At 35.8% G+C, this 22814-nt stretch overlaps 11 protein-coding genes across 11 annotated transcripts; 6 read left to right on the forward strand and 5 right to left on the reverse strand. All coding sequences in view use genetic code 12, as the record gives it.

Annotated features, from left to right (window-relative positions):
* Positions 1-319: 319 nt before the first annotated feature.
* Positions 320-2590, reverse strand: YAT2 (carnitine O-acetyltransferase YAT2; the record flags this gene model as incomplete). Its single annotated transcript, XM_064995027.1, has 1 exon — positions 320-2590. One exon carries the CDS (start codon positions 2588-2590, stop codon positions 320-322), a length of 2271 nt encoding a protein of 756 aa, XP_064851099.1.
* Positions 2591-3264: 674 nt separating this feature from the next.
* On the forward strand, positions 3265-3963 carry RPS5 (40S ribosomal protein uS7 RPS5; the record flags this gene model as incomplete). Its single annotated transcript, XM_064995028.1, has 1 exon — positions 3265-3963. The coding sequence occupies one exon, from the start codon at positions 3265-3267 to the stop codon at positions 3961-3963; it is 699 nt and encodes a 232-aa protein (XP_064851100.1).
* Positions 3964-4483: 520 nt separating this feature from the next.
* Positions 4484-6034, reverse strand: IBA57 (Iba57p; the record flags this gene model as incomplete). Its single annotated transcript, XM_064995029.1, has 1 exon — positions 4484-6034. One exon carries the CDS (start codon positions 6032-6034, stop codon positions 4484-4486), a length of 1551 nt encoding a protein of 516 aa, XP_064851101.1.
* A 380-nt stretch (positions 6035-6414) lies between these two features.
* On the forward strand, positions 6415-8862 carry HDA3 (Hda3p; the record flags this gene model as incomplete). Its single annotated transcript, XM_064995030.1, has 1 exon — positions 6415-8862. One exon carries the CDS (start codon positions 6415-6417, stop codon positions 8860-8862), a length of 2448 nt encoding a protein of 815 aa, XP_064851102.1.
* Positions 8863-9279: 417 nt separating this feature from the next.
* DASC09_014280 (leucine-rich repeat domain-containing protein) lies at positions 9280-12027 on the forward strand (the record flags this gene model as incomplete). Its single annotated transcript, XM_064995031.1, has 1 exon — positions 9280-12027. The coding sequence occupies one exon, from the start codon at positions 9280-9282 to the stop codon at positions 12025-12027; it is 2748 nt and encodes a 915-aa protein (XP_064851103.1).
* Positions 12028-12418: 391 nt separating this feature from the next.
* DASC09_014290 (uncharacterized protein) lies at positions 12419-12787 on the forward strand (the record flags this gene model as incomplete). The annotated part of the gene is made up of 1 exon (XM_064995032.1): positions 12419-12787. One exon carries the CDS (start codon positions 12419-12421, stop codon positions 12785-12787), a length of 369 nt encoding a protein of 122 aa, XP_064851104.1.
* An 18-nt stretch (positions 12788-12805) lies between these two features.
* Positions 12806-13597, forward strand: DASC09_014300 (uncharacterized protein; the record flags this gene model as incomplete). Its single annotated transcript, XM_064995033.1, has 1 exon — positions 12806-13597. One exon carries the CDS (start codon positions 12806-12808, stop codon positions 13595-13597), a length of 792 nt encoding a protein of 263 aa, XP_064851105.1.
* Positions 13598-13801: 204 nt separating this feature from the next.
* RPO31 (DNA-directed RNA polymerase III core subunit RPO31) lies at positions 13802-18136 on the reverse strand (the record flags this gene model as incomplete). Its single annotated transcript, XM_064995034.1, has 1 exon — positions 13802-18136. The coding sequence occupies one exon, from the start codon at positions 18134-18136 to the stop codon at positions 13802-13804; it is 4335 nt and encodes a 1444-aa protein (XP_064851106.1).
* A 308-nt stretch (positions 18137-18444) lies between these two features.
* DASC09_014320 (uncharacterized protein) lies at positions 18445-20228 on the forward strand (the record flags this gene model as incomplete). The annotated part of the gene is made up of 2 exons (XM_064995035.1): positions 18445-18483; positions 18549-20228. The coding sequence occupies 2 exons, from the start codon at positions 18445-18447 to the stop codon at positions 20226-20228; spliced, it is 1719 nt and encodes a 572-aa protein (XP_064851107.1).
* Positions 20229-20587: 359 nt separating this feature from the next.
* DASC09_014330 (ribosomal 40S subunit protein S11B) lies at positions 20588-21596 on the reverse strand (the record flags this gene model as incomplete). The annotated part of the gene is made up of 2 exons (XM_064995036.1): positions 20588-21013; positions 21552-21596. The coding sequence occupies 2 exons, from the start codon at positions 21594-21596 to the stop codon at positions 20588-20590; spliced, it is 471 nt and encodes a 156-aa protein (XP_064851108.1).
* A 524-nt stretch (positions 21597-22120) lies between these two features.
* On the reverse strand, positions 22121-22768 carry DASC09_014340 (glutaredoxin; the record flags this gene model as incomplete). The annotated part of the gene is made up of 1 exon (XM_064995037.1): positions 22121-22768. One exon carries the CDS (start codon positions 22766-22768, stop codon positions 22121-22123), a length of 648 nt encoding a protein of 215 aa, XP_064851109.1.
* Between the last annotated feature and the right edge of the window lie 46 nt (positions 22769-22814).

A 22814-nucleotide genomic window follows, 5' to 3' on the forward strand; every position in this document is an offset into this window, starting at 1 on the left:
AATAAGCTGCTTTCATGTCTCACAGAAGTCATTGAAGTTAAATATTAGAAAATAGTCCCCAGTTATCACTGCGTCACTATGTGCTACTTAGAGATCCGCAACATGTCGAATATCTTCTGTTTCTACATTACTTTCATTTTCTCTATCAATACTTATAATATTCTTTCTTACAAATATTGACCATTATGAAACCTTTTATTTAACTGATATATATCCATTACACTCTCGAAAAAAAAAAAAAAAAAAAAAAATATCAACACACAAATAAGATATACAACCATAATTCAATCTTTCTTTTTCTGCATCCTTCCTCTTCGTGTCACTTGTTTATGGTCAACAAATTGTTGATGCTTTGAACCCTACTAAGTTGAAGAGATTCAGATTGCAACCTGAATTCCAACTCCCCAACATCAAAATAGCCATAACCTCCCAAAATATGGTTAGAAAAACTATCCTTTGATTCTGTTTTAGCAGCCTCTGAATTGCTATGCTCAACTACTTTATTTTCGTCGATTGATTTGGATAACGAAATTGAAACTGTTCTAAGCATTTCATTGACATCACAAGGAGCTTTGCCATTATCTGTAGCATCTCCATTTGACTTTTTTCGTCCAGCTTCTTTCATATAAAGCGCCTCAATTTCAAAGTAAACCCAGCACAAAGTCTGCAAAAACCGCTTGTTTTGCCGATGGTTAGAAGAAATCGTATACACAGTACAATCTTCCTTAATTACATATCCAATACCAAAACCACCAGGTTTATAAGGTGTGATACCAAATGCTTTTAATGAAGGGTTCCCACAATTTATGGCAAGGATTTCAGGATCAAGTAACACTTTGTAAAAAGTTGAAGTGTCCTCATTGCTCAAAAAACTAGGGATTTCTGTCTCATTCAAATCTTCCAATTCTGGAATATCAAGGGGTGCATTTGCTGATGACTTGATCTTGTTGATATAATCTTTTTGAATCAAAGCTAGTCTCAAGGCTTTGATATGTTTTTCAAAACCATATCCCATTCGGCATTGGTTCTTGCGATCATTGATTTCCATAACTCCCTGCTTTATCAATTCCCACCGAGTCTCATGGACAGTATTAGATATAAAAGCTTGACAAATTCGAAGTATTGATTCTGATTCAATAAAGCAAAGCTCTGATCTAGAATTCTCAAATCTTCTGGTGGAAACAGCCTCACAACTACTCACCATTGCACCATATAATGCATAATGTGCTAATTGAATTGCCAATTGTACCAAAGAATCGGCATTCACCCCAATTTTGTCCGCAAATACTTGCCCATAATCCAAAGCTTTTGTGTACGAATCGAATTGGCACAATAGATCACCAAGCCTAGTTTCTGCCAAATGTAGTCGATGTAACAACTTTGCATCATGTAAATCCCAAGGGAGTTCATAAAACATCCCTTGTAACTCTGATCCTTTAAAATCATACTGATTATTGATCAGTATTCCCAGAAATAGAGAAAATAACGAAGTATTGTTGATACTTCTTGCCAAACGAAGAATAGAATCGGTATATATATCAGAAACATAACGCAAAACGACAGTGGCGTCGTTAGAGGTTGGCTCCCACAATATTGCACTCAAAGAATCACCAGATACAATCAATTGTAATTTATCATACCATCTTGAATTACAACTACCCATTTGAATTCCAGTGATTTCATCAATATTGGAAGTTCCGTGGCAAATATTTAAGTAGTTGCAATCAGCATCATTAACAATGAATTTATTTATATCCAAATTTATTACCAACAAAGCAGAATCTATAATGTGCAAACTATCTTTGTTGACCTGACAACTACCAAGATGTTTCCTTGCCAATGCCCATTCCTCTCTAGATTGAGTGGTTATAGAACTTAAACAAGCATTCAGTCTTTTGCCAGCAAGCTTGGCATCCTTGATGATTTTGTCAAATATTTTTTGTAAATTGCCTTGATCAATAATTATTTGATTTTCATCATTGAGCACTTTCAAATAATGGAATTTCCCCTCGCACAAAATTACCACATGATTTGATTTGTCAAAATGCTTGATATTAATTCCATGTCCATGAGCGCTTGGAACTCTCGTTGAAGCAAATAAATAATTAACTGATTTCATTGTTAAAGCGTTCCCGTGCTTGGGAGTGACATCTGGTTTCAATTGTCCCTTCTTAACGATGGAGATGAATTTTAAAGTGCTGAATGTCAAAATTGCCGCTCGTTCGGATTGCTCAGGAGGTAAAAGTGTCCAATAATTTGGGTCATTCTCTAGAATAAAATAAGGGTTTTTCGGTAACGTTTTTCCACGATATTCACTATAGATGTTGGTGGTATTGTGATCTCGGACATTTGAAAAAAGATCCAAGTAACAAACATGGGTGGAATTGAAGTCTTCAAGATGAGCCTGAAGGATTTGGACTAACTTGTTTGACTTGAGTGATTCGAGCTTCAGTATCGTTTCTTTAAATTGATTTTGGGTGACCAACGGTTGAATCGCTCGAGTGATTCCCTCAATTGATTGACCAATTGAAGGCAACGGGAGCTTTTGTAACGTTGGTTGCTCGTTGTCCGAAAATTTATCTTTAACCATTTTCCTGATTTATGCTTATTTCTGTTTTGTTTCTTTTTGTCAATATATAGACATAGGTTTCTGAATGTTTGATGTTTGCGAAATTTACATGGTCATATATATACATATATGGCTCATGCGGGCACCACTGTTGTGGAGAAAGAGTCAGTGTGATGCTCATCGCGTTCCACCGAGAAGTAACGGTCACCCGTAGATGACTACAATTTATTGAAGGAGATAAAGGGAGAGATAGAAAAAAAAACAGGCTTATTTATATTCAAAATGATCTTTTTCATATATAAACACCGTATGTTATGCATCACTGCTAATTTAATATTAGGTACGGATATATCCCACTAACTATGTCTATGTGTTTTTGACAGGTAATACGTCATTTTTGTTTTTCTTTGCCAGCTTTTTCTTTTCCGGCCGCTGGTATGGTATATCACATACAAATACATAGCCCTAACATATGTCACATGACACAAGATAAAAAATCTAGCAAGTCACTAAAAGCCCTACAATTCTGTGAAAAACCCCCATTTTTAGGTTAGGAAGCCCCCGGGTTGCAAACACTTCGTTCTGGTGTACTACCCTTTGCTGAGTTTTTTTTATCAAAAAATTATTGAATTTTTCAATACTCAATAGAGAACGAACTAGATCAAAGAGTATCGTAATCAGCAAAGTCATCCAAAATGTCTGCCGAAGAAATCGTTGATGTCACAGAAGAACAATTCGAAGAACAACAAGAAGAATTCGAAGTTGTCTCCGAAGTCAAATACGTTGATTTGGCCACCAAGATTCCAAAGGACGTTCAAGACGCTCAAAACTCCGTCAAATTATTCAACAAATGGTCTTATGACGATGTTACCGTTAAGGATATCTCTTTGACTGACTACATTCAAATCAGAACTCCAGTTTTCGTTTCTCACACTGCCGGCCGTTACGCTGCCAAACGTTTCAGAAAGGCTAACTGCCCAATCATTGAAAGATTGACCAACTCTTTGATGATGAACGGTAGAAACAACGGTAAGAAGTTGAAGGCTGTCAGAATCATCAAGCACGCTCTTGAAATCATCCACGTCTTGACTGACCAAAACCCATTGCAAGTTGTTGTCGATGCCATCCTCAACACTGGTGCCAGAGAAGACTCCACCAGAATCGGTTCTTCCGGTACCGTTAGAAGACAAGCCGTCGATGTTTCTCCATTGAGAAGAGTTAACCAAGCTATTGCTTTGTTGACCATTGGTGCCAGAGAATCTGCCTTCAGAAACGTCAAGACTATTGCCGAATGTTTGGCTGAAGAATTGATCAACGCTGCCAAGGGTTCTTCTACCTCTTACGCCATCAAGAAGAAGGATGAATTGGAAAGAGTTGCCAAATCTAACCGTTAATCAGATTTCCTCAATTTTTTCAATTTGTTTCTTTCTTTTGTTTGCATGATAGCTACTCAAAACTTTTCCCAAACCCTTTTGTTTTTTATTTCCTTCTTTTTTAATTTTGTTCTAAACAGACGTGGATCTATAATTTTATAAAAGTCGAGGGTCAATAAAGAATAATGTACTTTATAAATGATGGTAAATGATTGAATGACTAGATAATAAAGCCTTTTACCGGAATAGATTGTAGTTGGTTTTTCCTTGACAGTCATCATTATTGTAAGTTATTGATATCTATTTTTCTTTTCCACCTTATATCTCATTTTAAGCTCGGAATACATTATGTCAGATTATATTGCTGAAAGTATATAAATACAAACGAGATGAAGAATTGAAAGGAGAAAAAATAATAAAATAAGAAGCGACTGATGGTGCTAATAGCTACATTTGCTTAATCCACTATGTGGTTATTTATGAGCAGTATTGATTCATCAAATACATATATAATATAATACAATTCTTTCACCATTCACATTTACTCCTCTTCATTCCAGCCATCTGGGAACCACTCAGGCACAAACCCTTCAACATAAACTTTCATTTCCTCTTCTTCCAATTCGAAGTTGCAAGTTTCCTTGAACTCTTTTCTGTTTTCATCAGTCAATTTCACCTTCACATAAAATTTCCTATTCGGTTTGGTAAATTCAGGAATGTTGATGATTCCCACACCACATCCTTCATAAATAGCAGAGATCTTCCCTACGTGTGCCTTTCTTCTCGGTCTAGATACCTTGGAACCGAAAGGATTGTCTGTATTATTGGCAAATGGATTGTTTTGAACAGACTCTTCATATGGTGATTCTAGCTGGTCGTTAGTTTCTTCAAAATAAATATGCTTATCTTCAAACTTCAATGCTGGAATAACTGAATCAAGATCGGAGATTTCCAAAGTGTCACTAAATGTTAACCTTATTGGCAACATTCTCTTTCTAACCACCCCTCTAAAGAAAGTTCTGTGAGTTAATTCCTGGCCAATATAACAACCTTTATTGAATGAGATGACTGGTGTGTTATCTATACTATAGAGGACTTCATCTACTTCGGACTCATCTTTTTTTTCTGTAGCTTCCACAGCTTCCTCTTTTCTCAATAAATAATCATCATACGCTTCATCGTATCCATCATTAACTGTTCCCATTAAGTTGTAATTCAATTCCAACGGAAGGTATTTGTTCGGTTCAAGATCGCCAATCTCAGGAATATTACCAAGGATTCTTCTACCATCCATCACTGCACTTGGAATTTCTTCAAACTCAGTACCATTCGGTACCAATTTGTTCTTATCGACCAAAGTCAACGGGGTCCCAATTTCAGTTGAGGTTAATAATTTCATTCCCAATCTTGGTGAACGCTCATCAAATGCGAAACCGTATAAATTGTTGGTCAAATACTCAATGTCATCGTGCTTAAATAATTGTTTGGATGATACAAAATCTAAGAATTTGGCATTTGCAATACTCGGTTCGTTTAACAACTTATTATTCTTTAACCAATTTTGTTTGAAATCCCATATCTGTCCCATGACCCGAGGATCTTCATCATTGTACATATACCAACTATTGAATTGTTTCTCATCAAAAAACTTCAACTTGATGTCTGATGTCAACTTGTGCATCTTCAAAAACATTTTGAATTGATTGGAAATGGTGTCACTGACCTCAATTAAATAATTAGAATGGTTGGGATCCTTCTTCGGTAAAAATGGTAATGATTCAATTGGCTTATTGAAGAGTTGAAATGGATATATCCAAGCATCCGTGAACAATCTTCCTGTGGCATTCAAGAATAAAGTGTATTGTCCAAGTTTTTTGTAACCACTATGCATCGAATTATCCAAATAGTTAAGTTTCGTGGTGTAGAAACTGTTATCGTTCATGAGACAATCATAAGGGTTTGATGATTCAATGCGAGGATCAAGGATCTTAGAAGTGATCAACCCATTGAGAAATTTTGTGGCGTCTTTCCCAACAACTTGGACAAGTTGCCTGCCACAAAGCTTCGAGTATCCTTTAGAGGGAACACTCATGATTAGAAAATAATGATGACAGAGTGAACTATTGTTCGAAGCGTAAAGGAAAAAATATCATCACTGTTTTCCTTACAAATAATAATCAATACCGCGACTAAACGCACCACGGCAGTTATAACGGGGGTCATGAGCACCAGCGGTTCTCTTGTGAACTCTATTTTTTGTTTTTTGAATAATTATCATTATATCAACCTTTGGCTTTATGTATTTGGAACTGGAGGGGAAAGTATTGTGAGAAGAAAATAGTGCTTATTCCTGGATTGAATTAACCTGAAATTTGAAGTTCTGACTCCAGTGACCCAGAAATTACAGTGACAACAAAAAAATAAATAAAAATAAAAACAATATAACAAAGAACAACTCTGATACGGTGTATAATGGATTTATCAAAGATACTAGACGTTACTCCGGAACCAGCGATAAAGCTCCAAGAGTCACTAATTGGAGTGACAGATTCAACAAATTACAATAATGAAGAAGATGACTATTGCTTACCCACACCCATGGCAGATTTCCAAAAGGAATTGACAGATGATATTGTTTCTTTGCACTACTCGGACATTCTCAAATATTTTGAAACCAATAACAGGGATGACTTATTGTTGATCGATTCTTTGCAAAAGCTATATCTAAATATTCAACTCATTTCATCGCATCCGTATCTTTTAATCGACCATTTCATGCCAAAATCATTGGCCGCTAAAGATATTCCAATGAAATTGATCCAGACTAGTGGGAAATTCAAAATGTTGAAGAATGTGCTAGATATTTATTCTGGAGTGCTAGATTTCAGAAAGTTGTTGAAAAGTGAATTACATAACCATGCAAAGTTTGGAAAGCAGGGGAAACTGTCATCCAAAGCCTCGAACTCAACTGAAACTTCCAATAAAAAGATAAATCAGATTATCGTAAGTAACGTCAAGAAAAGGTTTATCAATGAAATAACCGTGCCTTCAAACAAAAATATTTTGCTCATTTCCAGGGAAGGAAGGACTCTTGATTTGATCGAATCTCTAATGCTTGGATTAAAGATGCCATACGTTAAGTATTCAGGGTCTAACATAAAAAATAACAATAAAGATAAAGTAACCACAGCACAGGATATTGATATTAAGAAGAAACTTGGTTCCTATCTGATAAATTTGAACTCACACTTAAAAAATTATCTAAACAACAATAATTTCAATTTATTTCCTTTATACAATGTGACGGTTCATTTGTTATCATCCAAAGATTTGGAAGAAAAAAATGAAAATGCTATGAAATTTTTGAATCTTTATGAGGGAACTCGTGTTTTCAAGATTGATTTGATAATTCCGTTTGATCTATCGGTGAACACCAAACTTCCAATAATTGCGGAAATCAGAAATAAGAATTATGGCCGCAAAGTGAGGAGAGCGCCAATTTTGAGGTTGGTTCCGATTTTCACTGTTGAACACATTGCTCTAAATTTTGATTATAACAATGATGATGGAATTAATGAGAACTTTAGAAACACTATCAGTGCAGTGGTTGTTGAAAGAGGAAAAGTTGGGCTAATTGATGCTAATTTTAAAACAATATACCAGAATAATTTGGATTACTTGAGGGATTGGTTGTTATATTCAACAGAAGACAAGAAGCAGGTAGGCAATACCCATATCAATTGGCCCTTGCCCGCAATAGCAAAAATCCCTATCTATAAACCTCAAGACGTCGAGAAATCATTATTGACTGAAGTTAAGTACGTACCTGAAGATGACTATTCTGACTTTGATGATGACATGGAGTCCAAAAAAAAGAGCGTTAAAGATGATAAATTGGAGTTTGATGATTTTGAGAAATTTGAAAGATTATACCTGAAAACACCTAATGATTACTTTTATGATACGAAGCGATTAAAGAGTCTGTATATGTTAAACCCTATTCAAATAAAGAATCGCTCAAACATCATTGGAATAGAGGCGGAATCAATACATTTTACAGAGAATGATTCAAAGACAGGAGAATCGAGCTACTTTGATTACCTTACCAGAGAATTAATCTTGACTCATTTTGAAATCTATGAACTTAATTTGAAATATTTGAGCTACAACAAAATTGACGCTGATTTGAAGATTTCTGAATCGTTGAACAAAGTACATAGAGAGGATTTTGAAGTCAGTTTGGATGAATTAGAGAAATTTTTAGCACACGATAAGAACATGCATGATAAACTTGAGGAACTCGTTAGTAAAAAAAAATTGCTTCAAAAGATTTTAGCGGAAAAACGAGTAGAGAAACTTGAGAAATATTTCGAATATCATCTTATCACCAAAGATAATGATCAGGTAGATGGAGACAAGAATGCTAAGGTAGATGGCAATAAGAATGTTGATGGCAATGATCTAAAATTTAAATTACAAAGTGAAAGAGAAACTGTCATAAAGAATATGTCCTCTGAAGAATTAGAGAAATATAAGAAGTGGGAGGAAAACCAGTTGAAGCTCCTTGAATTGTTTGAGAGGAAGAATTCCCTCAAAAAGTCTTTGTCTTTAAGACAAAATGAGTTGGATTATTTGAACATCGAATTGGAAAAGCTCGGGAAAGTGTATGAAGAAAATGTTGCATCGATAAGTGGGAAGACTGATTTACTCAACAAAAAATTAAACCAAGAACTTGAAAAGTTCGTTGGAGAATATAACAATATTGGAGAAAATAGTGACGATAATAAATCTGCGAAGCGAAGAAAGATGAATAAGGTGATTAGTGAGGTTGATGGGTTGATGTTGAGCCTTAAACATGAAATTACAGTCAATGAGGATTCAGGACAGAACAAGAACAGAAACAGATACAGAAGAAAGTGATAATTTTTATTAATTGCATTGAAAAACATTCATAATATATATATTAATAGTTGATGATGATATAAATATGGCCGATAAGTTTCCCTAGTAGTTTTTAAGTTATTCATAAACCAAATGCGCGCGCGCACATAGAAAAGCACACTTCCAAAACGGGTAATGCAGCGTCCCTTTTTCTTTTCTTTTTCTCTTTTTTTTTCTTTTCTTTTGTTTTGATTAAATCTGGAGAGATCTCTAATATCAACAGATATTACCACAGGAGGAATTACCGGGAAAGAAGGAAAGGAAGAAAACCCCACCAAAAAAAAACAACACAATCTTAGAGAGAATAGAGGGAGGTTTCTTTTTTTTTTTTTCTTTTTTTCTTCTCTTCTCCTTTTTTTCTTTTCTTGTCTATATTATTATTTTGAATGTGTCACGATGTCGAATCTTTGCGATGGATCTACTTATATCGCCAATCTATCGAGCTTTATAAAAAGTCATGAGAAGCAGTTGGCTAACGCATTGTTAGCTTATAAGAAGTCTAGTGGCCATGGTGGCACAGGCACTCTTAATAACCACCATGACGAGAATAACGCGAGGAAAAACGTGAACCATAAACCTGTTAGACTATCACTTACGCTACACCATTTATACTTCCTACTAGATAGCTTTAATCAGATAAACTTGAAGACCGGTCCTTTGAATATTCGACTATATGATATTGATCATCATTACATAATTGGCTACAATGGCCTCGACAACACTACAACAAACAATAATCTGCATCCTGTCGAGCCAGTATACGAGCAACAGGAATATGTGTCGTTTCTTTCAAATAACTATTACAACAGCAAAAGCAAAAGACTCAGTAGCTACTCAAGCTCGGTCAATTCAAACGATAATGCTTCTATCACCTCTATGTCATCAATGAAGTCCGCTCTTTCGTCAATATGGAATTCGATGTCTATCAATGGTTATAATGGGACAGGTAGCCCTTATGACAATAATTTTGCCGATAATCCGGTGATATCTAATCATTTGAAATATTTATATTCGTGCTTCACAAAATTGCCGTGCCTAAGAATATCACCTGATTTGAACTCCAAGTTAATTAAGAACTACCAGGAGTTTCCATTTGATACTATAGTACCACTAACAATATTCAAAAACTTGTCAATATTAGAAATTAATGAAATCAACCCTAAAGAGCTATTTGGTTGGCATAACCTAGCTGAAAACTTGAAGTTCCTTATTATTAAGAATTTTGATTTGAATAATAAGATAGAAATGGTTTTAATGGAGTTGTTATGGCAGGATTACAACAACAGAAACCATAAACTTATAAATGCCAACTACACTCATAATTATACCAATTCCTTACCAAACTCATTGCCTAATTCACCAGTATCGTCAACGTTTAATGAGAAAAAGAAATTGAATAAGAAACGCCATAAATCATTTGCTAACATACGGAAAAAGAGGAATTCTATTGATGTCAGCAAGAAATCTCAATTGGCTGATAATAATAACAATCATCATAATTACCATAGCATTGATAACCACACTGATTTCACGAGCTTCAAGAATCCTTTTTATCAAAATAAGTGGAAGAATCTCAAATATCTCTCGTTTTCCAATACTAGCTTAACCTCAATTGATCATGTTGATGCTTTTAGATTATTGGAAAATTTGAACTCCTTGGACTTATCTGGTAATAAGTTCACAGAGGTTCCAATTTGTTTGAAATATCTAGTTCATTTGAAGTCGTTGAACTTGTCGGATAATTTAATTCATGATCTTAGTAATTTCAAATATTTTACAAGTGAAGAAAATAATAGTGAATTTTCCCTCAAAGGTTTAACGTTGATAAACTTAAAGCACAATGAAATCACAAATTTAAACGGGTTAGAATTTCTTTTGAATTTAATAAAGGTTGACTTGAGCTACAACAAGATTAATTATCTTAAAGATTTGAGGAGTTTATTTCTTTCTGGAATTGAAATAACTGCGCCTGATCCAAACCCTCTATCAATAATGACAAATGGTGATATGTTGTACTTTAATAATATTGAGAAACTTGATGATCTACAGAATTTTGAGAAAGTGACGCTATTTCAAAATGAAGATCGCTCAACAATGGATAGCTTGAATCTTATTGGTAATCCTTTGCAGAATTTTGATAAGAATTATAGAATAAAGTTGTTCAACTTGTGCAAAGTATTCAATTGGGTGAGACTGGGATTTAAAATCAATGGATCTGCTCCGAGCTATTTGGAGTCCTATTACTTGCTAAGCGATTCAGAGGATGAAAATGATATATTCAACACCGATGCCCAACTTTTTATAAATTTCAAAAAATATCTTTTTGATTATGATGATTATTTTCATCAATACAAACCGGGAAGTTCCATAGAGGCATTTCTCCAACAAGACCGCGCGAATGTTAACCGTGATCTACTCAATAATGCTAGTATCTTGAAGAGTATTAGCAATTACAGTTTACACATCTTTGCTAAAGATGAAACTGAGAAAAAACGAGTTTTGCAAACCGCTAATGTTTCAGCAGATAATAGTGATAAAGAAAATATTATCGCAACCGAGCCATCTCGAGAATATCAAGACCCTGGAGAGAACGTCTATTTAGTGGATTCTATGTCAAAATTGGAACTACATGAAAGCGCTGCGTTAACAAATAAACATTTTCCAGAAACGTTTGATACGAAACCAATCCCTGTGAATATTCAAGACAACAAATTATATTTGAATAGTTCACGTTACGGTGGCCATTCACAAGGCCGCTCCATCAGCATAATGGGAAGTCAAGGGGATTATTTTACAACGTCATTATCACCAACCAGCGTTTCATACAGGAATAATAATATTGCAAAAGGAATCGAGTGTAAAAGCGGTGATATCAACTATTCAACAAACCATATCGGCACCACATCTCCCAAACCTATAAAGGTTGCTACAAGTATGTCAACTTCCAAATCTTTGAACAATTTACTCAACCTATCCCAAAGTTTGCATATTGATGGAAATAACACTACAGACTTCAATCTTAGAGCCAATGCCGCCTTTGATTCCTCTCGCAATAATAATAACCATAGCAACAGGCTTCTTTCAAGGCATGAAAGAGCAAAATCTGCAGTTTCATATCATTCTACTCATACGTTGACCGATTAGAGAATATTCTATCGTTTTGAGACTATTCCAGAACCTCTACATGGAAAGAAATTGCTTTCAATTCCTTTCACACATATATGTTATTCATTTATTCTTTTCTTTTTTTTTATTGAACTTGGTTTCTCATTTTGTTCTTTCTCACTCCCTTATTGTTTTATTAATTGATTTATTTCTTTCGTCTCACTTCACGTTCATAAAAGTAGACGAATTCGGCAATTCCAATAAAAATCGTTTAATTCTAATTATTTTATACTTGTAATTTCTCAACTGCAAACCTTCGTTTCTTTTTTCCTTTTTTTTTTTTCTGGTTTAACAAAGTGAAGAGGGGAAAAAAAAAAAAAAAAAAGAGTCCCTTGGGAGACCGACATCTAACAATGCTCCTTTGTACATCATGAACGCCTACAAGAAGATCTATAATTCCAGAAACTCTTCTCGAGCTGATGAAGTCAATCAGTCAAATAAATTAGCATCTCCCCCAAGAAGGTCCAGCAAGAAACTAACGTGCTTCGCAAGTGGAAGACCGTTAAGCCTATCCCACCATCATCATAGAAGAATTACTGTTAGGGTCAGAAAACCAAGCTATTTGAGTGCAAAATACCCTCGTCGGATTCCGTTTAAAGATCTCTCTTCGTTTAGAAAAAAAAGTACCAATAGCAGTCATCGTCGGAAACTCAAGCAGTTGAGTAATAGTGACAAAGAAACGGCAAAAAGTATTGCAGAACTCAACAAGAAGATTACTGATCTCACGGTGAATGAATGAAATCACTAAATAACTGGAATGAATATGGACACGAAGAGGCTACCGACAAAACGCTCAAAAGATGAGGACATAGTAACTAGTTTCATCGCCAAGGAGAAACCTAGAAGTCATCGTCATCGATCCCCGACGAAAAGAAGATATCTGATCAATATGAGCCAGCTAGAAAAATGTTTCGAGAAGTTTGCAATAATCGATCATGATGACTACTACTCTCACAATGAAGTGTCTTCCAAGGAGGAACCAGAACAGACTCAATTGCTCAAGCATGTTGATGAATTTCACCAAACGAAGAAATTGTTTTTCATGTCCCCATCGCTTATATTGTGTCAATTACAAAAACAGTATAACGCGCTTAACGATAGAATTTTAAGATTTCCAGATAAGGATTCAACCGTTGATGAGTTACTGCAAATGAGCAGGCTAACGATCACAGACCGACCAAGGCATAACTCAAAATTTGTCATGAAAAAATCATTAACTATCACAGAATATAATCGACTTTCTGTTGACGTGAAGTTCAAAATTTGCCTAAACTTCATCAGATACAACATCTTCAAGAAATTCATCCTTGATGGGGCTGAAAGCTTTAGCGTGGATGATTTCAACAATATTAAAAACGTACTCTTTTATCAGATCTTTAAAAGGTTTGAAAAATACTATAAAGTCGAAAATAGATATCTAGGCTCTATGAATGTTTCATTAGAAGACAAATTGAAAGTGATTAAAGCAGTGGAGAATGTGTATTTGGGTAAATATGATCATGGGTATATACAGGTTGAGGATAGAATGCTTACAGACTTATATCAATAGATAAATGATCAGATTACTTTACAATTAATATAATATTGGATTTTGAATCATGAAATTCGCAAATATGTACTAATAATATTAGAAAAAAGTAGACTAGATAGATATGTATAAAATAAGAGCTGACTAAAATGGAAAAAAAAAAAAAAAAAACGAACAGAAGAAAAGAAAAAAAAAATTAATGAAATAGCCACTATCAACCTAAATCTAGAAGATAGTTTGTTTTGGTTTCAACTCTTTGATATTTGATCTTTGGACTAACTGGAATGCACCAGTACCAATATTCATAGTTTGACCCAATATAATACATTCACTGACACCTTCAATATTATCCTTCTTCATGTAGAATGCAGCATCGAAAAGATGATCAGTAGTCTTTTCAAAACTTGCCAATTGCAACACAGAATCTCTCATTTTAGCTAAACCATTTCTAGTAATACCAAGAATCTCACCCTTATAAGTCATGACATCCCCTAATAGCTGAATATGACGAGGATCGACACTCATACCGTGAGTACTCATAGTATAATCAATTTCATAAATGATACGTGCTCTAGCTGCTTCAATCCCAAGAACTTTATAAACTTCCAAAATATGATTGGAGTATGTTTTGGTACCAATAATACCATTGGTTGACATGACTTCTTTCAAACCAAAGCCTTCAATCAACAATTCATTCTTATTGGTGCTTTCATTAATGTTGATGACAGCTCTGGAAACATCTTGCAAACCCTTGACAGTGACGTTTGGCAATTCTCTACACAAATGTTGGACTCTAAAGAAAGTCTCTTTGTCAGTCATTTTGGATGCAGTTGAAGAGGTCTTGCTTCCACCGTTGAAAACCACCACTTGCACCTTATTTTTACCAAACGCATGGACATCAGTGATCTTCAATTTTGGAGCCTTCAAAATTGCAGTCACCACTTCTTCGACTGTCAATTCTAATTGCAATCTTTCGATGGTTTTCAAATCAAGTTTAACCTCAATGTAAGTTTGTGTTTCACTATAAACATCCTGAATGTAACTTGAAATATCACCCAATTTTGTTTTTTCGATTCTACCCTTAACCACTCTGGCCGCTCTTTCATCACTGTCGTTGACCAAGTTGGCGGTGATAATTGGCGTGGAGATATCCTTACTAGCATTAATAATTTCCTTGATACGGGGAACACCCAATGTAACATTCATAGACGCAACACCAGCAAAATGGAAAGTCTTCAAAGTCATTTGGGTACCTGGTTCACCAATAGATTGAGCACCAATGGCACCAACTGCAGTACCTGGCTCAACTTTAGCCTTGGAGTACTTACTAATACAAGTCTTGATAAAACTGTCAATCATTGACTTGGTGATTAGACTTAATTGTCTAACATAACTCTTGGCTTCATCAGTTGCAATCTCATCCCAGTCAACTTTTTTGAATTCATCGCCTGGACAATCTGATAATTCTTGAAGATTTCTTGTTTTTCTGACCCTGGCCAATCTATCACATTTCTGTTGCACAAAGTCTCTGATGGATTGATAAAATTCTCTCTCACTGTCAAATCTGTCGGCAAACTCATCATTGTCAATTACAGAAGCATCAGTGATCAATTTACCCATGTTATCATATCTATCCAAGCTATCTTCATACTTATTCAAAATCTTGTTGGTAGCCTCCATGACTTGGAATGGGTACAATCCCCTATCCCCAGAGCTATAAGTGATATTATAAACATGATCCCATGTTCTCTTGAAGTCTACTGGCTTTGCATCACCTTCCATATCGAATGGATCCAAACCATCACCACCGTAGATGAATTGAACAACACCATCCGATGAATTTCTCACTGTGTTATCATATTTAAGACTTAAATCTTCCAAAGACTTCATCAATCTTCTGGACATATAACCAGTTTCGGCGGTCTTAACCGCAGTATCAACCAAACCTTCACGACCGGAAATAGCGTGGAACAAGAATTCTGGAGGAGTTAAACCACTAAAGAAGGAATTCTTAACGAAACCCTTGGATTGCGGAGTCTTAGATCTTTTAGGGAAATGAGGTAACGAACGATCCTGGAACCCATCCGGAACTCTATGACCACTAATAATTTGTTGCCCGACAACCGCCACCATCTGAGAGACGTTAACCACCGAACCTTTACTACCACAAGTGGCCATTACCAATGGGGCGTTTAATCTATCTAATTCCTTTGTCGCTACATCACCAAGAGCATCACGAACTTTGGACAAAATACCACCGATCTTTGCTTCCAAAGTTTGTTCTTCGTTACAACCTGGTTGAGTCTCCAACTTACCTTGGTTATATAATTTAATCAATTTGTCACACTCATCATAAGCGTTCTGTACCATCTTATCTTTTTCTAATTGTAATTTATTTGGTGGCATAACGTCGTTAATACCAATGGAAAAACCTCTGTTGGCCAAATATCTGGCACACATTTTTGCCATACGGTTCATAGATTTGATAGCTTCATCAGCACCAAAATCTCTAAGAATGGTGTAAAACACAGAAAGTTTCTTACCGTCACCCAAAACACTCTTATCCATAACACCTGACAAGATCTCAGAGTTTCTGATGACCACAAACCCATCATTTGGAGACATTTCGTTTGGCCAATCAGATCTTAGAGGTTTGAAGAAAGTTTTATTCTTTGCATCAAGGTTAATTTTCACATGAGAATGACGATTCGGCTTGATTAATAAACTAAACACTTGTTTACCAGTCCACAAACAAGCCGGTTTCATGATCGCTGGAGGTGGAATATCAAAATGAAGATTTGCATCAGACATCATTGATAAAATTTGAGTGAAGCCCGCTCTGTCAAAGTAGGTATCTTTATGGGAAATCAAGTATGAACCAGTAATGAAATCTTGGGTAGCCGCAATGATTGGTTCACCAGATTTTGGTGTCAATAAGTTGTGCTTCACCCCCATCAAATTGATAGCTTCTGTTCTGGCCTCTTCTGTTTGTGGAACGTGTAAATTCATTTCATCACCATCAAAATCAGCATTATATGGGGTACAAACACACTCATTGAATCTAAAAGTTCTCCACGGTTTAACTCTGGCATAATGGGACAAAATTGACAAACGATGTAATGAAGGTTGACGATTAAACAACACAATATCACCATCTTCAATATGTCTTTCCAAAATATCACCGTATTTCAAATTCTTAGCTAAGTTTTCTCTGTTACCAAACTTCAAATTTCTTCTATTTTCAGAATCACCATTGACCAATAAATAATTAGCACCAGGATGAACATCTGGACCGTTTATGATCAATTTCTGTAATTTTTCTCGATTATATCTGGTACACTTCTCAGGATACGTTAAAACTTTCGCCACTCTATCTGGAACTGCGACTTCTTCAATGGACAAATTTGGATCTGGAGAAATAACTGTTCTACCGGAGAAATCCACTCTCTTACCAGATAAGTTACCTCTGAATCTACCTTGCTTACCTTTCAATCTTTGACAGAACCCTCTAATTTGCTTTGGTTTGCTGGCCGCCCCACCAAATGCAGTCTCTGGATTAGCATTGATGACAATATCAGAATTAATATACATGGCAATACAAGCCTGTAAATAATCCCAATGACCCATGAGCTTATTAATCAAAATCCCCTTCTCCAAGGCAACTCTAATGATAGAGCTAACAGTAATGATTTCTGCCAACTTAACTGTCAAATCATCTTCATTGGACGAGTCCATCATGACCACCGAAGGTCTAATACAAGAAGGTGGAACAGGTAAGTATCTCCATATATAATTTTCTGGACGACCTCCCCTTTCTGGGTTTATTCCCAATAATTCTAATTCATTTGGAACAATTAACTTGAATAGGTTGAGAACCTTCAATGGATTCATATCATCAACGGCTCTTTTGATAAATGGTGCTGACTCAAGGTTATGCTCCAAATATGAATCAAATTGCTCATCCCATTCTTCTTTTTCAGGAGGAACTTTTTTACCAATCCATCTGAAAGTGACATGTAATATCTTTAATGCCGAGTTGGAAGAACCAGTACCAGCCTTCTTCACTGACCCATTAAGAGCCCCACAATGCAAACATCTTCTTTGTTTTTCACATTGTTTGATAATTTTCTTCAAAATGGTCATTCTTCTTAAGTTATCAGTGTGAGGTTTCCTTAATTCCTTTAGAAATGAAATCTTATCATCTTCAGTTAACAAAATTTTGGAACAAGATTTACAGATGGATTTGAGAATGTTGATGATTTGCTTGAAATAACCCACATGGAACACAGGCAACGCTAATCTGACATGACCAAAATGACCCTGACACGTTGCTAGAGAGCCTTTACAAGTTTGACAAATGGCGCCTTTGGAGGAAACCCCCATTCTAAGATCAAGAGCCCCATTACTCTTTGCCTTTCTAGCTCCCAGAGTCAAATCAAAGAGATCACTAGTAGCAACTTCGACCTCAGACTGTTGAATAATCTCACTTGACGAAAGAGCTGCAAACTCAATGCTCTTAATCGTCTTTGGTGTGATGTGCAGAACAATTGTCTGCTTCATTTTCCAGATCCTCGTGAATAAGTAACAATCTTTTGATTGAGCCTTGGTTTTGTCAGTCTCCTCCTGTTTTTTGATACATAGAAAAAAAAAAAAATTTTTTTTTTAAGAAATTGCAATGGCCCGTGCGGTTAGTAAACTATTTTTTTTTTTTTATTTTTGTCGATGGATGAGCACGTGTGTTCCGAGGGCAGATCTTTGTTGTCCACAAAAATCGGTGTAGATAAATCTGCGGATACATCATCTTTTATTTTATCTTTGGTCTCACCAGTATTGAAGGTTGCAAAGCCAGAGAGCAAACTGCATAAGCTATGTTGCCGAGAAATAATCAGAAAGAAGATGAACTTTTGGTAAGTGACACCTCTATAACTGTGGTGACTCACTCGTTGAAGAATGACGTACTAACTATAACAAGGCTTTTGCAACTCCCACAGAGGTGTTTGGTAAGAAGCCTGCCGCACAACCCTCTCAAATAACAACACCTGTTGCTTCTTACGTTAGAAACACGATGTATGCCGCTCCAAGTCTGAATGGTTTTGCAAAAACTCGAAAATATTCTGGTAGTGGAAAACCTTTTCCAGATAATTTCCCAGGTTCTTTAGCACCTCAAAACTCTAATCTCCAAGAGTTAGACTATGATATGAGGACTAAGAGAAAGACATTGGCATTATCTGGGAATATTTCAATACCCACAGGCTCATTTCAGCAACAACAACAGCCACCGCTTCCACTGCAACAACAACAACAACAACAACAACAACAGAAAATTCTGCAACGTAAATCTGCATACGGGTCTCTAGGAAATGGGCCGGTTCCAAACTTTGGTAAACTCCAGTATTCTGCTGGATCGTCTCCAATGTTATCTCCTAGTACTCCTAACTTGGTAAACTCTGGCAGGAATGTTTTAAGATCCCCTAGCAATCCCCAATTGAACATGATGGCTACTCTTGATTCGGACGATTCTATAAATAGATTGTCACCATTGCCGCCAAATAATCATGCTAGAAGAAAAAGTGCTGACTATTACCAAAGTTCTGACTATTACAAACTCGATACCAACCAATTGTCTCACGAAGTGCAGCGTATCAGTTTAGATCCAAGGAGTCAAATGTCCCAAGCCCCTAAACACTATCCGAATGATGCCCAAGCTGGATATCAGGATCAAGGGTTGACTGTACAACAAAAAGCCCATCCGAAATCTCGTGACCATTCAAGGTCCCCTTCTTATGATAATGGAATACCTTTAAGAAGACCTCCTGGTTCGAGAAATGCTTCAGGGGATCTCCCAAATTTCGGTCCTACTGACACTGGCGTCTTGAGCCCGACTGCTAGCAATGAGTATAGTGCTAGGCCTCAGAGTTCTAATAAAAATTCCCAAGATTTTTTCAATGTCGATACTTCACCATTAAGAATCGCTAGTGTTCCAAAAAATACTGCATCTTATGAGCATTCCCATCATCAATCTATGCACGCTTTCCCTCAAGATGAAGCGGCAGACATGGGGGTCAAAGAAGAGCCGCTTCGTCCAATTACTATTGAAGCTGCCGATGATTCTCTCAAGATTGAAGAGAAATTACGTTATGTTTTTAAGAAAGTCGATGAAGAAAATTCAGGAATCTTAGATACCCTAGATCTACAAACTGCTCTTGCCCATCTTAACAGTCTAAAATTCCAATTGAGTGCTATCAAGATCATGGTCAATTGGTTTGATAAAACAGGTAAGAATGGTGTTGATTTTAGGGAATTTTATCATTTATGGGCTTACATTTGGAAATGGAGAGTTGTTTTCATTAGACATTGTGGAGGACACATGATGATCAACTTGGATCAATATCAATCAGCTCTTCAGGAGCTTGGTTATAGAATGAACCCTAAAACAGTTTCTCATATGTTCAATATATTTGCTGGGGATAACGACGTTGCTGTGGATAATAAAACTGCAGCTAAGTCACTTGCAGTTGATCTTTTTATTGAGAGTTTGTTATGGTTGATGAAATCAACTAATTCTTTCAAGAAGTTTGACAACCAAAGAATTGGGGTGGGTGTTTTCCCATATGACAGGTACATAGAAGAAATTTTGAGCTTTAGATTTTAGACTATACTTTTGTTTATTTTTCCCTATTTGGTTTATTTTTCCCTATTTGGTTTATCTGTTTTGTTTTGTTTTTGTATTATAATCAGTAATATCCATTTGATTTCCATACCCTTGTTTTCTTTGACCACATTACTCTTGTTTAATTAATGCATCGATCCTTTTTGATAAATTTTTATTGTGAAACTTTAGATTTACCAGCTCTACCTATAAATACTGGCATGTACCATTAATCTATTGTTCTCACGTAACTTACGATTCAACATCATAAAAGGCATAAATGAGAATTTATTAAAACATCAAAGAAAAAATTAAGTAATTATTACAAATCATATTCAATACATAATTCAACTTAAACTTTCTTAGAATTTAGCAAACTTCTTGTTGGCTTTACCAGCAGCAGATTGAACTTTCAAAACGTTGAATCTGACGGTCTTAGACAAAGGTCTACATTGACCAACAGTAACCAAGTCACCTTCTTGGGCTCTGAAAGCTGGGGAAATGTGGGCGGCAACGTTCTTGTGTCTCTTTTCGTATCTGTTGTATTTTGGAACATAGTGCAAGTATTCTCTTCTGATGATGATAGTTCTGTGCATCTTGGTGGAAACAACAGTACCAGACAAGATCTTACCTCTGATAGAAATTTCACCAACGAATGGACATTTCTTGTCAATGTAAGAACCTTCAATGGCAGACTTTGGAGTCTTGAAACCCAAACCAACGTCCTTGTACCATCTCTTGGTTCTTCTGTTGGCCTTAGCCTTTGGGTTGGTGAAGATGTGTGGTTGCTATGAAAAAAAATAGTTAGTATTATAATTCCTATTGGTGATCAAGATATTTCGGCTGCTCTATGTTGCTTTTGTTAAAAATATGGAGATAAATATATAATACATTATTGTGATTTCGTTTGGTGCAATTTAATTTTGAAAACTTTGTGATGGTAATTTTTTATCTTTTAATAACTGCTGTTCATTCCAAAATCCATTCGGCTCATGTGTTTCTCTGTTTGCTTCCATTCATTCACTTCAAATAAACACAAGTATTGTACTTCTCTTTGAATCATTCAATAATAAAGATGCAATTGTCGAGTTCACAAATACTCTTCATAATCTTTTAAATTAAACGCAAATACTTCACTAAATCCTTCCTGAATAAAACCATGATGTTGAAAACTCTTCTGTGTGAAATATTCCCATTGTCATTGTTCCATGTTTTGTAACTGTTTAATTAATATTGCCAAAATTCCTTTTCACTGATTATCCACAAAAGCACACAGTTCAAGCCAGTATCTTCTATCTTCCTTTATATCACTAATCCAATACACACCTTTTGGAAAGCCTTTTCAGATTGGACGGTCAATTCAGTAGCCATTTTGCTTCAACTATTTTTACTTGTTGTTCAATCACTAACAAATCCAGATAGCATTTCATGGCCTTTGAAAAATTTTGAGAATATGAAAAAATCTTAGGAGACTCCCTGGGGTTCCTAACCACTGCCTGCTTTAGGAAGGTGTGACGGAGATTTTGAGAGTAGTCGCCCTAAGCACATGATTGGTATCAGGTGGTATGTGCGTGACTCTAAGAATCAACAAATAGTCCGCCCTCACGCGTCTCTACAACACAAAGTAGTGTCCGCTAACATCAACAGCTTTTTCAATTTATTATTCAGTCAATATGATTACAGCACAAACAGAGTAGCTATTATGGCTCCAATTCAACTAGAATATAATACTGTACATTGAATACAAACAAAACATCGTAAACATTTGGAGGGAGAGAAAAAATGTTGCAACAGATAGTGAATGTATATTGCATATGACATAATAGTTATGGAATAGTTATGGAAATAAAGCATGAAGTCACTGGAAAATATAAAGTTTTTAATAATTCTTAGAATCATGAGTTTGAAGGAACGCTATGCTTAGTAACTTTCAAAGATTTGTTACCCCAAGTGGTCAATAAGTCCAATAATTCACCCTTATCATGTAATTCCCTGATATCATCTGAACCACCTCTAGACACCCCCTTGACATACAAGTTTGGCACGGTACGTCTGCCCGATTGTTGACCAATATAGGTTTGTAATTCAGCACCATGCTTGTGCTTATCTAGTTCGACAATAATTGGTTCGGGGGTTAATTCGTAATCATTCTTCAATAATGATTTCAATCTTTGGGAATATGGACAATAGGTCTTTGAGAAAATAACCACTGGAGAAAATGAAAGAATTTCCATGAACTCTTTTTCTGGGTTAAACTGTTCGCCTGGTTTTTCCGTTAAATCCTTTCGAGAACCTTCCTTATCCTCACCAGAAACTTTGATGACCAGGTTTGCTTCCTGCAATTTGTCTTCACTGTTGGCTCCCTGGACGACGGTGTTGGACACTAGGATATTATTCGCTTCGGTATTTTCCTTGGTATCATCGCCTAACAATGCGGTGGCCATTTTGAAATCATCAGAATAATGGAAAGTTTGGAACAATATGAGGACACCGACAACAATAGCCACAGCAAAAACAGACAATCTGATCTTCCTGTTCGACATTATTAATTGAATTATATTTTATTTAATTATTTTATTCTTTTTTTTT

The sequence above is a fragment of the Saccharomycopsis crataegensis genome (assembly GCF_037102585.1).
Source record: "Saccharomycopsis crataegensis DNA, jcf7180000000073, whole genome shotgun sequence".
NCBI classification, from domain to species: Eukaryota; Fungi; Ascomycota; class Saccharomycetes; order Ascoideales; family Saccharomycopsidaceae; genus Saccharomycopsis; species Saccharomycopsis crataegensis.